A 14,510-nucleotide genomic window follows, 5' to 3' on the forward strand; every position below is an offset into this window, starting at 1 on the left:
ATCGATTATACATTTATGGCAGGAGAAAAAATCTCTGCCCAAAATGCCATCGGTTTGAATGGGAAAGTCTGCGTTAACTGGATAAAAGTTATGTTTAATGATTATGTTATTTCCGAAATTTTATTCAGTTTCGGTCAGTGCTGTTGTTTCTATTTCGCCTTCCGTTATTCCAGATAATTTTATTTTGATTTTGTTATTTACTATTTGTTCTGGTATTATTCTATTACTCTTAAACATAGAGATATCTGCACCAGAATCTATTATTAACGTACAGATCGAATTGGCCATACGCACTCCAACTTTTATGAAGTTAGAAGCGCTTATATTTAGAGTCAACACATTGGCCCAAAAAAATGGTTTTGAATTTGTTGTTGTTGCTGATCACTCGGTGCACGGACCGGCACAGCTGTTTGCGCTTGGCCTTGGTCAGGCATGCATGATTGCGGTTCAGTATTTGCTAAATACATGTTTTGTCGATTCTGCGGGAATCGATTTGTTCCATATCGAGTCCGTTGAGGTTGGTAATGACCACGGCCTCGTTGGTTATTATACACGTTTCTATGTGGATAAGTATAATTGTTATTATACGATCGCTGTGGACCGTTATAGCGCTGATTGGTATTAAAATTTCGCTGAATTGCGTCGTTCCTCCCGTTTCCTCTTTGGGAACGGTAGTACTGCTGTGTGTTATAGTAACTTGGGGGGTTTTGGAAAGAGTTTCGTTTTCAACCATTAAGTCGATTGCGTAGCTTAATGTATCAAATTTGCCGACTCTTAACATCATCTTAGTTTCGGGGTAGCGTGAGCCGCTTATCAGTGCTTGTATACCCGCCTTTTGTGCCTTCTTTTTAGCTACTTCACCCGGAAAGGCTTCTCGGATGTATGCGTTGGCGAGCTGATTGCTCAGTTCGTCGACGCTTTTAGCAAAAGTTCGCGGGTCGCTGTTATGTTTTATATTTTTGCCTTTCTCATATAAAGAAAGGCTATGCAATCACTGTAAAAATCGACTTTTTAACCGAGGCCCGGAGGGCCGAGTGTCATACACCATTCGATTCAGTTCGTCGAGATCGGCAAATGTCTGTGTGTATGTATGTGTGTGTGTATGTGTGTGTATGTGTGTGTGTCATTTAAACTCACAATTTTCTCAGAGATGGCTGAACCGATTTTCGCAAATTTAGTTTCATCTGAAAGGTATAACGCTCCCATAAGATGCTATTGAATTTTTAGTTGGTTCGACTTCCGGTTCCGGAGTTACGGGTTGAAGAGTGCGGTCACGCAGCAAATTCCTATATAAACTGGTACCACCATGATGTTCAAATGATGTAAAACATATTGAAATTGATGTAACATTACTCTAGTTTGCGGGTCTGGATCACTAATGATCAATCAAAGCAGCTTTGACCACATTGGCCACCTATGACGGTTCATGACGCCCCCGGGGAACCCGCCAAGTTCCTAAGCTAATATCACACCCATTCTCCAACGAATTCTCTACCGATTTTTACAAACTTGATTTCAAATGAAAGATACAGTAATGCCATTGACTGCTGCTGAATTTCATTCGGTTCTGACTCTTGCTTCCGGAGTTACAGGTTGGTTAGTAAGGATACACTGGAATTTCCCATATAAATCGGTACAATCGTAATACCTCAGAGGCAAAAACTATTGAAATGGTCACCAAATTACTTCTAATCGCAGATCTAGATCACTGATTGCCAATCAAACATTCTTTGAATATATTGTCCACTATCGACGATTCCGGAAGTCCGGAATTCCGGGCATATTCTACAATTAAAGTCACATCGGTTCTTCGGTGATGACTGAACCGATTTTCTCAAACCAAGTCTCAAATGGAAGGCAAAATATGCAGTTGAGTATTACGTCGCCGCCCCTCCCCCCCCCCCCTCCCGCCTTGCCCTTACACCTCCCTCCTTCATCACTCCCCTCCTCTTGGACCACCCTCACGCCCGCATTTCCTTCATCCACCCTGTATACCGAAATAAGATGAAAGATTTCTGACGCATCCTCCACTCCCACTCTACCCATTCCCTCCACTTTCAAACCCATTCCACCAACATTTCAAAATATAATCACATGAAGATAACATTGAACTCATGCTGATTAAGCTAATTAAATATTATTCTTTTGCCTTTCTCATATAGAAAGGTTATGCAATTGCTCCAATAACCGACTGTCTAACCGAGGCCTGGAGGGCCGAGTCTCATATAACATTCGACTCAGTTCGCCGAGATCGCGAAATATCTGTGTGTATGTATGTATGTATGTGTGTATGTATGTGTGTATGTATGTATGTATGTATGTATGTATGTATGTGTGTATGTGCGGATTTGTTAACAAAATGTCCACATCGGTTTCTCGGAGATGACTGAACCGAATTTTACAAACTAAGATTCAAATGAAAGGTATAATATTCCCATAGGTTTCTATTGAATTTCATTTTCAACCGACATCTGATTTTTTTCCAAAATGTAAACACAACTGTTGAATTTGTAGATCTAGGTCACCAACAGTTATCCAAAGTCTCTTTGGCCACACTGGCCACCATCGACGGATCCGGAAGCATCCAAATTCAGAATACGGTTATATTGGTTTCTCGAAAATGGCTTGACCGATTTGATCAACTTAGTCTCAAATGAAAGGTGTTGCGTCCCCGGAAACTGATATTAAAATCCATCGCCATCCGACTTCCGGCTCCGGAGTTACGGGTTGTGGAGTGCGATCACATAAAAAACTCCGATTCAAATCGATACCACGATGAATGCAAAAAGGTGCTCTTATATATACTTACCAAGTGTAATAAGAATGAAAGACATTTCCATAATGTTATATTGTACGAACCAGCTATTAAATCATAGTTTGGAGAAATGAGAAAGGCACAATTGCACCTCTAGGTGGATTAAAACAGGTTTTTTTAACTCGAACTTAGAAATAGAGTATTTTTTTCGTATTCAGCGACCCAAAATTAATCTAGAAAACACTTTATCTCGTAACTTCATTTTTCTTGTAAACTAGTGTAATCTTATTTAAGACCAAAAGAGATATGTGAAAAACAGAGCAATTTTCACTCGGTGCCTAATAACATCACCAATTTTTGTCGGATTTTCGTGATCTTAGGCTTAAAATTCACGTGAGAAGTTTGTGTGTCACATAAGATTTTAATAGATTTTTTTTGCTGATTTGTTTTTTTATGAAAAATCAACATAAAATTAGTAATTTTACCAAACACTATTTTTCTTTACTTTGGTTGCTTTTAACCCTAAATTGTTGATATTTTATTCTAACATGTTATACATTTTATACATGTTATATACAAAATTTTTAACTTTCTCTTATTATGTACAAAAGAAGCCTCAATTTATCACTCAAAAACCTTGCGAAGCTTAACAAGATTCTTCTAGACTTTGTTTCCTTGACAAATTTTCTATAAATATCAGACATCCATTTATTTTTAGGAGGTAACGGGCGACTCTTGGAAGAATTGTTTTGCAAAAGACAATTTCCCCATACGAAATCCCATGTAAACTTTAAACCGTAGGCGTAAAAATATAGTTTCACCGATCGAGCTAAAAATTTGCAGAGTTGTTCTGGGAGCTAAATGAGACCCACAAAGTTACTCGGAGCAAAATTTTATTTTATTATTTTCATATAACCACGCCCCACTCTAATGTTCATGCCTCAAAAGAAGTTTATATTTCCAGGAACATTTTCGATGGCCACTTGTTTTTCCAAGAATTCAAATATTGATAGTTCGAACCATTTGTTTTTAATGGAACTGGTTTTTATAGGACTCGTTAATCTATATCTCCATGTTGAGAATTTCGAACTAAACAATTCGAAAGTTATAAGAATAACTGAAAAGGGACTGCGTTGTAATCGACTGAATACACGGCTTTTGTGCTATTAATATTAAAATAATCCTAGGCATTTCGCACACCTCTAGTTGGTTACTTCGCATGAGTTCCGCAATCAAATGAATAATCAAACCGGGACATGTGTAAGAAATATCTCATCTCTCTGCTAGGTGGATCAGGTCGGTTAATTTATTAGCAACGAGTATTGTCTATTCCGTTTCAATGCAACTCGGGAGCCCCTACTCAGTGTGTTTACATTTTGCAGTGTGGTAGGATGGATTGATGGATTGATTAGATTTATAAAAAGTCGCTTTATCCTAACCGGTCATTCGCCGCTTGTGCTGTGAAAGAATTAGTGGGAATTGAAGAGGGTTGTAGGGTGAACCTGAGTTCTACGTTTCGTGTGAATAATCTGAGCTTATCGTATATCTAACTAATGGACTTCAACATAATAATTATATATCAAACTGTTCTGTTTTTACGGTTAATTACCATGGATAGGCTTATCAAACTGCACTGTGTTATTTGGACAGCCACGGTTTCTATGCAAATGGCTGTTAGCATATTTTTATTACCCTTGTTATTATTTCCCGTCGAACAACCAAATGTCGAGAAAAGTTACGATTCTGCACCATTTCATTGCTCCGGAGATTTCACGCAGTGCAAAAATTATTACTTCGGATTTAAATATTTATCTCCCTTAGCGGAAAATTAAATTTTCATAAGCGGTACCAACTTGGAGCGCGCGGCGGCAAGACTTACATACATTTACTTGCCGAACTACAGCGGGAAGGCTTTTAGTACGCGAAAGATTAACTTCTTGCATAAATTTAACCTGCCTTCCAGGCAATGCAATGTCTTTCCGCCTCTTCGCCGAGACACTGGAACCACTTTGCTGGCCGGGGATGTTCCTCTTCGGTTGCCGCAGTCACGTTGTAAATATTTGCCGTAACCACGTGAACCCGTAATTAGCCGTTGTACGTGTCCTTAAAAGCCGTTCAATTATTTCCCGGAGCGAGACTGCGGTTTTTTAGGAAGACAAACGACGTTCTGTCGAAACTTGCAATGCATTGTGACATGGCCAAACCCTTGTCGTCTGATTTGTCAGCCGTTAATTGCCCGAAATTTGTGGGGTCTTCTTTGCAGTGCTCTCACATATTCAACCGCGTAAGCAGGGCGGGGTCGTCAGTGCAGCCCAAAGTGCCGCGTTAATTCGAACTTATCGGGGACGTGTTCAATTTGTTGCTTATTTATGGCTTTTTTTTCCTGAAAGTTGGCTGTGAAGTCTGCTGGGAGTGGGCGTAAGGCTGAATGAGAGACAAAAAGGAACACTTTCGTGGCATCGTTTGTCATTGTGTCAGGCTGGTAAGCGGCTCTAATTTAAAAGGCCTTAGTGTAGGGATCAATTAGGGATCAAGTCGTTGTCTTTTCCACACCACGTTGCAATGTATCTAATTGCACGTTGCTATATAAAATAAATCGCATTCTTTTAAATATTTTTTACCCACAAATAAATCAGTTTAGTGTAAATAGTTGCAGAGGTGGATTACAATATTTAGTTGATATCAGAACCTTTAAAAGTTTCCTTTATCTGCCTTCAACATGCGGAGCAGTTTTGCCCTGCAAGAATATCGATTTTAGCAACACTGTATGGCTCGGTATCGCCTCTGTCTATTGTTTCAATATGTATACATGTTTCCTCCTTCATCGATAAATTCAATTAGCAACAATAAATCCGCCAACCGTACATCCTTCCAAGTTGCAACAGTATAATCTTTCATACCCGTAGCATATAGTACAACAAGCCGAGAACAAGAAAACATTCTTCATCGCACACAATTGACCTTCCCCCTTTTTCTCTGATGAACTCTACCATACACAGTCTGGCAGACGAACCGACAAACGGCCATGGCATTGATTGTGCTGCTTGAGATGTTAATAACTTTATCGAATCGCTTCGGGGCAACATCCATATTACATTGTGGTCTCTCACCCAGCCTGGTCCGAAGCAACACCACGCCACACCACACCAGGGCAGACAGTCGCCGTCAGCGCCAATCGAGGCCAAACGAACGCATGATCCTTGCCGGCGATAGTCACCTTCTCGTAGGGCGGACTTGGACGCAACCGATGCGCGATGGGGGTGGGAAGAAATTAATTTAATAAATGCAATTATTTTAATCGGCCCGCCCGCTCGCATCCCGCAGGAGGTTGGTTTTTTTTTTTGCGGTGGGTTTCGTTCAACAGTGTGAGACTCGGTAATGGGACGAAAAACGATGGAAACAAATTTAATCGAGAAGTGTAGTAAATCAATCGCTGGTTCGTCCCCTTTCAGAAAAGCCTTGATTTGACAATCAATTGTACCTGTACAGCGCTGGAAGCGAAATTATATTCTTGCTACCAGGATTTCCCGTAACCATGGCACGATAATTAAAAAAAAATAATTTTCGCCAGTGCTGCATAGTGCGTTCGTTCATTTCAACTGTCAGCTTCTAGCAGGTTTTCTGGCGTGTCTGTTAGCAAAAATGTTATCGAAAAATCCGAACCAAATATTTTTGAAAACATGCGCCATCTACTCGAACACCATCAAGTTTCTAAAATGATTACAAAAGTTATTATTCGTGGCATTTAAAACTGGACTCCATGAAAGTGCGATTTTTCTTATAAAAGTGCGCTTTTACATTGAATCGTTTTCATGTATGAGGCGCACTTATTCCTCGTTGGATAATACATAAGTGCGTAATAGACACCAAGGCGATTCAATGTAAAAGCGCAGTTCTTTTCGCGTTTCCGCACTTTCAGTCGCACTTAGTATGTGCGCAATGCGCTATATGAATTGTAAAATAAAACATATTTTTTCTCCACTAGGGTTTGATGGTATTACAAACATCATCAAGCATATTTAGTGCATCAGTTTTAAAGAACTTCTGACAGACAATTTGCTTTAGGTGGTTATTTGTTTATTTATTTATTTGTTTATTTGTACCGTCACCAACAGACCCCTTGGCCCCAATGGTGGTTACTTAAACTAATTACATTTCAGAATACGAATTATTTTAGTTTTTATCGAATTCCTTGTCAGGTTGAAGTCAAACGCCGTCACCACACTGTTAAACACACGCTGGAGTCCGGTAACAGCGCCCTGGCGCCCATAGTTAGTTCTCCTGAATGGGACTCGCAGAAGAGAGTTATTGCGCAGAGCTCGAACGCGAGCTTGAAGATCGAGGCGTCCGAGGATTGTAGGGCAATCCACCCTGGCAGACAGTAAGTCCGAGACGAACAGGGCTCGAGAGCAGTCCCTCCGGATGCTTAGAGTATCGAGCTGTATTAACTGACAACGGTTTTCGTAGCTCGGCAGCTGAAATCTGTTTTGCCAAGGAAGATGTCGGAGTGCAAAGCGTATGAACCGGCGTTGGACGGCCTCGATTCTGTCGACACCGTTCTGGTAGTAAGGGTTCCAAACAGCAGAACAATATTCCAGTGTTGAGCGAACCAGCGCACAATAGAGAGATTTTAAACAGTATACGTCCTTAAAGTTTTTCGCTATTCGGAAGATGAACCCAAGCTGTCTTGAAGCCTTATCCACAATGGATGATGTATGTGGTTTGAACGTTAGTGCCGAATCCATGATGACTCCGAGATCCTTGACGTTAGAGTGTCTTGGAATACTCGAGTCGAAGAGATGGTAGTTAAACTGAATCGGATGGCGTTTCCGCGTGAACGTAACGATTGAGCATTTGTTCGGGTTTAAAACCATTCTGTTTAGATCACACCACGTACTAAAGCTGTCCAATTCCCTCTGAAGAAGCTCGGCATCGGTTTTATCCCGTATTTGTTGAAAAATTTTCATGTCGTCGGCAAAAGAAAGGCGGGGTCCTTGTAATTTGATGTTGACGTCATTAAAGTAGAGGAGGAATATCACTGGACCGAGATGGCTTCCTTGTGGGATGCCGGATGTAGCGAAGAATGGTGTAGATAGACAGTCCTTAATGCTGATTTGAAGTTGCCTTCCATCGAGGTAGGAACGAAACCAGCGCAGAAGTTGTCCATGAATACCGAGTTTGTCCAGCTTCGCTATTGCGATATCATGATTGATTTTGTCGAAGGCCGCAGATAGATCCATGTAAATAGCATCGGTTTGCAATCCGTCAGCGAATCCATCCATTGCATATGTTGTGAACGAGAGCAGGTTAGTCGTTGTCGATCGTTTAGGCATAAATCCGTGTTGATCGTCTGCAATGTAGTGTTTGCAGTGAAAGAAAAGAGGGTCTAAGACAACCAGCTCGAATAGTTTTGATACTGCACTTAAACACGAGATTCCTCGATAATTGTCAATGTTCGATTTGTTTCCTTTTTTGTGAACTGGAAACATGTGCGCTGCTTTCCAGCAGGAAGGGAATGTTCCAGTATTGAGTGATATCACAAAGACTCGCCGAAGTGGTTCAAGAAGCCCGCTGATGCACTTTTTGACAAAAATCGAAGGAACGCCATCTGGACCCGGGGAACTAGATGCTTTCAGCTTGGAATTTGCTGCAAGAATGGCAGCATTATCGACACAAATTCGGTTGATGGTTCGTCCTAGAGAAGGAGTTAGATTTGAAGCGGCAGCGACTTGTTGTGGGGAAAGGTTCTCGTCGGAAAAAACGCTTGAAAATTTGTCGGAAAACAATTGACAAATTTCCTTAGTGTCGGTGCCTAAAACTCCATTTAATGACATACAAGATGGTAGCCCGGATTCTTTTCGCTGCTCGTTCACATATTTCCAAAACGACTTGGGCTTGGATTTCAGTTGACGTTCGACGTTTCGCTGATATCTAAAAAAGGCACGTCTGCTTTGCTGTTTGTATTCGTGGTTGAGTTGAAAGTAGTGGTTTCGTAATGCAAGTGTCTTATGCTTCGAGAACTTTTTAAATGCGGCTCGTTTGGCAGTTTTTAATCGTCTAAGCACTGTTGATTGCCAGGGAGGGTGTTGATTTGTGCTGACTGTTCGTTTTGGCACATGACGGTCGATTAGGTAGTTAAGAATATTAGAAAACGTCATCGCTGCTTCGTTCGCGTCATCATTGTTAAGATTTTCATCCCAGTTTATATCCAACAGCGTGCTAACGATGCTGTCGTAGTCAGCGTTTTTAAAATCGTAGACGATAGAGCTTGAGACGTCTTCAAAACTCACTCCTAGGTTACCAGCGAGTACAAGATGTAGTGGGGGATGATGGCGCACATGCTGAACTAAAGGTGTCGGAGCGGCGCAGCAGTACGGAGCGTAGTCCCGGGCACTTACAAAGCAGAGGTCCAATGTACGTCCGTTCTCGTTGATGATATTATTAATTTGCCGAAGAGTTGCGCTACTGTAGTTGTCCAAGATACAACTGGCATTGTTGATAAGCACAGATTTTTCGATATCCAATCGTAGAAATCCATTACTTGCTGGGCACCAGGTCAAGCCAGGTAAGTTAAAGTCGCCCAGTATAACAATATCATCAGATGGGGCAGCGATCGAGGTGATGAAAGAAACGGAGGAAAGATGTACATCGATCAGGCTGTAATCACGAATTCGGTCAGGTGGAAAATACACGACACACAGGAAGAGATTGCGATCGGCAAGTTTCACTGATATCCACACTTGCTCGGAGCTCTCCCACCGCTCATCGTTGATCACTCGGGCTTTTATACCATGGCGAACGGCGATGAGTACACCACCACCTGATGTCTTGCGGCTGTTGAGGGCATTGCGATCACAGCGGAAGACATCAAATGTTGAACCAAACACCTGCTGAGACAGAGTACGGTTGTTGAGCCACGTCTCGGTTAAGGCGATGACGTCATAACAGCAGCCCGTGGTCGCGAGCAAATAGCTGTCCGTTGATGAATTTAAGCCACCAACATTCTGGTAGTAAATCTCGATGTTATTGGATGACGGATCAGGTTCTGCAGAGGGCGAATCAACTGCATCGCGCTCCAGAATGCAGCGATCATCATCGGCGACAGAAATAGTTGACATCTCGTCACAAGATGTTAGAGCAAAAGGCAAATTACTGGAAGCGAAGAATACATCAGCGCTTGAAGTGTTCGGATCAGATGTATACTTGCCATTTGTGGCGGGTTGGAAGACCCTTTCACCCATCCCACACACAGGACCGGGACGACTGATGATCGCTGGCTGCAATTGCTCGACTGTGGCGGGGGGCTCGAGGGCTTCCATAGTGCCAACTGCGGTGCGTCCCAGTATGCGTTGAACCCCGATGGAGCGATGCGGAGAGCAGGAACGGGACGGTAGTAGCTTACGGCGAGTGTTGGACGATGAACTAGAAGCGTGAATCGGTTTAACCGTTGTATCGTTACAATTTGTATAATACTTGCCGAGAAAGGCGGCTTGGAAGACCCCTTCTCCACCCACACATACAGAACCGGGACGACTGCTGAACGCTGGCTGCAAGGGCTCGACTGTAGCGGGGGGATCGAGGGCTTCCATTGTACCAACTGCATTGCGTCCCAGTATGCGATCAGCGTCGACACTCCTTCACAATGGCGGTGTAGCTTGGTATAGTGGCATTGCCAATCGTTGCGGAGTCCTCTGTAGGGTTGATGGGCCGGGTTGACTTAGCGGAATACATGCGGCTTCCGAAGGCGTAGGAAAATCAGTCGGTGGGCACCAAATGTTCTGGGTACGGCTATCCTCAAATTCCCTGAACAATATGCCTTGCGGCCATGTGTCAGGGTTAAGAGCTGCTTCACGGTACTTTGGGTGAACTCCAACTTTGAAAGATATGAAGTTCAGAGTACTGACGTCTATGCCTTTTTTAACAAGCGGAATGACCTTTATTTCCTCGTTGCAGTTTAGCCCTTCTTTGGACATTTTTTCGACTGTCTCCTTGCTAACGCTGGGATGAAAGCGGGAAAGATACATCCAGAGCAACGGAGTGGGAGGAGGAACCGTGAGAATGTTGCTATTATCGACTAGCTTTCGACCGCCGACAAGAATACTGCTCGGATCAGGACCATCCTCGCGACGACGTTTCTGAGGTGGTCGAGATGTACCGGAATTTGGCCGGACTGGAGTGGCTGTTGAAACCTTTCTGGCGAGGTGCGAAATTTGCTGGTTATTTTTTGATAACTCTGCCTTTAGTTCAGCACAGACGTCATCCGTTTTCCCAGCGATAGCAGCGATAACACATCCAAGCGAGGAAACGGTGTCGCGAAAGCGAGCAAACTTCATCAACTTGACACATTCATTGCACATCCAAAATAAATTTGGATTTTCGGCAAGTTTTTTCAAGAACGGCTTGTTGAGTTGTTTACCGCACTGCATATGCACCACATTTTTGCAAAATCCCATGCACTCGATAAAGTCATCGTCCGATTTGACGGTTTTCGCGCAGTGATCGCATGCACTTGTCATAATGCCGATTTTCTACCCGCCCTAGATCCGACTTTTCGTTTTCGTCTCACTGTGCGCCAAGTTATGGTGGGAAATACTTTCCTCTACTCGCGTGCAGATGGCGAAATGAGCGCGTGAATTTTTTGTGGGTAATTACACACAGGTCCGGTGATGTAAACAATCTCGATTTTCACTGGACTTTTTCACGACACAAAACAAAATTTGTAGAAAACACTTTAAAACTTCACAATACCAAGGGCGCAAACAAAATAAACGACGATTAAACGGCACAAATCACGTCAAATATTAAAAAAAATAACTGGAGCGATCAACACAAACAACTAATCGGTGAAAATACACTGAACCAAAAAAAAAACATTGCATTACGTCTCGATATTAGTGCATCGAGGAGACCGAGAGAGCTTATGGGCTATTTTTTGTTTTGTATTTTTTAACTTTGCACCAGCCCAAACTAACGATCAACAAAAAGAAATGTAAAAGTAGCAACCTATTAGTGTCAGTGTACAATTCTCATGTGCTAGTCGTATGTCTAATAGAGTGGGACATGGTTATATGAAAAAAATTAAATTTCGCTCCGAGTAACTTTTTGGGTCCCATTTAGCTCCCAGAAAAACTCTGCAAATTTTTAGTTCGATCGGTGAAACTATATTTATGCGCCCACTGTTTAAAGTTTACATGGGATTTCGTATGGGGAAAACGTCTTTTGCAAATTAATTCTTCCAAGAGTCATCCGTTACCTCCTAAAAATAAATAGATGTATGATTTTTATAGGAAATTTGTCAAGGAAACAAAGTCTAGAAGACCACGAAACGATCTGATGCTTGTGGAAAAAGTTTTAAAGCAAAAACCGATTGATGCCCTGAAGATTAATGAAAATTTGCTGACGGTCGAATTATATACAAAATCTTTAATTTTCTCTTATTATGTACAAAAGAAGACTCAATTTATCCCTGAAAACTCTTGCGAAGTGGTCAGACAGTATAGAAAAATGATTTGGAGACATTAAGAGAAGATCAAAACAAAATTGCATATAATTGGACAACCAACAACAGTGGTGCTAGAAACAATGAATATTTTATCAATCGTCAGAGCATCAATTGGTTTCAGCTTAATAACTTTTTTCCCAAGCGTCAGATCGTTTCGTAGTTTTCGAGACTTTGTTTCTGTGTTAAATTTCCTACAAAAGCCACATAACGGTTTATTTTTAAGAAGCAATGGGCGACACCTGAAGGAATTATTTTGTGAAAGTTAATTTTCCCATATAAAATCCCATGTAAACTTTAAATAGTGGGCGCAAAAATATAGTTTCAGGGATCAAGCTAAGAATTTGCACAGATGTTCTAGGACCCAAATGGTACCCAAAAAGTTGCTCGGAGCTGGAATCTATTTTTTGTCCCACCCTAATGTTTATGTATGTAAGTGTTCGTCTGAGTATTTGTAACAGCTGGGCCAGGGAATGACCAACCGCCAACTAGCCCCGGGCTCTTCTAATATGTTATTAGCTTAATCGGCATGAGTTCAATATTATCTTCATTTGATTATATTTTGAAATGTCGGAGGAATGGGTTTGAAAATGGGGGTAGGGGTTTGTTTAGTAGAAAGGGAGTGAAGGATGCGTCAGAAATCCTTCATCTTATTTCGGTATACGGGGTGGATGAAGGAAATTCAGATGTGAGGGTGATCCAAGGGGAGAGGAGTGATGAAAGAGGGAGGTGTGAGGGTACGGAGGGTGTGGCGATGCAATACTCAACTGCATATTTTGCCTTTCATTTGAGACCGGGTTTGAGAAAATCGGTTCAGTCATCACCGAAGAATCGATGTCACTTTAATTTTGGGAAATACCCGAAGTTCGGGACTTCCGGAATCGTCGATAGTCGAACAATATATTCAAAGATTGTTTGATTGGCAATCAGTGATCTATTATTACGACTGTACCGATTTATATGGGAAATTTCAGTGTTACCTTACTAACCAACCTATAACTCCAGAACTCAGAGTCAGAATCGAATGAAACTCGGTAGCAGTCAATGGTATTACTGAATCTTTCATTTGAAATCAAATTTTTAAAAACTGTAGAGAAGTCGCAGGGAAATAGGTGTGATATCAGCTCAGGAACTTGGCAAGTTCCCCGGAGGCATCATGAACCGCCAATATGGTCAAAGCTGCTTTGATTGATCATTAGTGATCCAGACCCGCAAACTAGAGTAATTTTGCACCCATTTTAATATGATTTACATCATTTGGACATCATGGTTGAACCAGTTTGTATGGGAATTTGCTGTATGACCGCACTCTTCAAGCCGTAGCTCCGGAACCGAAAATCAGATCAACTAAAAATTCAATAGCAACTTATGGGAGCGTTATACCTTTCAGATGAAACTAAGTTTGTGGAAATTAGTTCAGCCATCTCTGAGAAAATTGCGAGTTTAAATGACACACATATACACACATACTCACACATACACACGCATACACACACACATACACCGAATACACATACTCCCGAAGTAATACTCAACGGTGGTCTCGGGAGGAAAAGGATACGGAGATACAGGAGGTTAAGGTTTAGTCGGTAGGCTTGCTGGAGAAAGAGCTGCAGCAAGAATCCGACAGTACCACGGCCAAGTCGGTAGTGGTCTCTTTTGAAGATTCCACCTCGATAAAAAAAAACACACACACATACACACCCATAGATACACACAGCTCGTTGAGTAGGCTAGGTCAACCGCCGGGGACTATACCGAGTAGAGGAAGCGGGGCCCCGTGGTGGTGGAGGAACGCTATGTGGGAAGCTGAGCTGCAAGCAACCGTGCGGGTCGTAGGTGGTGGATAATGCTTAGTCGCGATAGCAACTAGTTGTGATTCGCGACCCGAACTAGTAGCTAGGGCTGACTGCGGGTGTGGTAGGACGAGGTAGTGGGCCCTACACGTTCTAGGCCTAAATACCACATGCCCTAAAGCAGCTCTGACAAGGCGAGCCAGCGCCGCCTTTAAATAAGCGCTTAGCCCAAATCTCTCTCCTCCCGTGATCCTTCAGCGTTACTGCAAGGTTGGCACAGACCTAGCTAGCCGCCCATAAAAATAGCATGCTCAGGAAGTTCAACAAGAAATTTCGGATGGACAAAATTGGCACAGACGTACGCAACGGAAACGGACAAGTGACTGGAAACTTGGGACATGGAACTGCAAGTCGCTTAACTTTATCGGGAGCACTCGCATACTTGTCGATATAGTGAAAG

General features: G+C 42.3%; 1 protein-coding gene across 1 annotated transcript; it reads right to left on the reverse strand.

Annotated features, from left to right (window-relative positions):
* Nucleotides 1-9,898: 9,898 nt before the first annotated feature.
* On the reverse strand, nt 9,899-11,493 carry LOC131691999 (uncharacterized). Its single transcript, XM_058978817.1, has 2 exons — nt 10,229-11,493; nt 9,899-10,177 (listed from the first exon to the last, which is right to left on the reverse strand). The coding sequence occupies exon 1, from the start codon at nt 11,269-11,271 to the stop codon at nt 10,393-10,395; it is 879 nt and encodes a 292-aa protein (XP_058834800.1). The 5' UTR covers nt 11,272-11,493; the 3' UTR covers nt 9,899-10,177; nt 10,229-10,392.
* Between the last annotated feature and the right edge of the window lie 3,017 nt (nt 11,494-14,510).

Source organism: Topomyia yanbarensis, chromosome 3, assembly GCF_030247195.1.
Source record: "Topomyia yanbarensis strain Yona2022 chromosome 3, ASM3024719v1, whole genome shotgun sequence".
In the NCBI taxonomy this organism is placed as follows: Eukaryota; Metazoa; Arthropoda; class Insecta; order Diptera; family Culicidae; genus Topomyia; species Topomyia yanbarensis.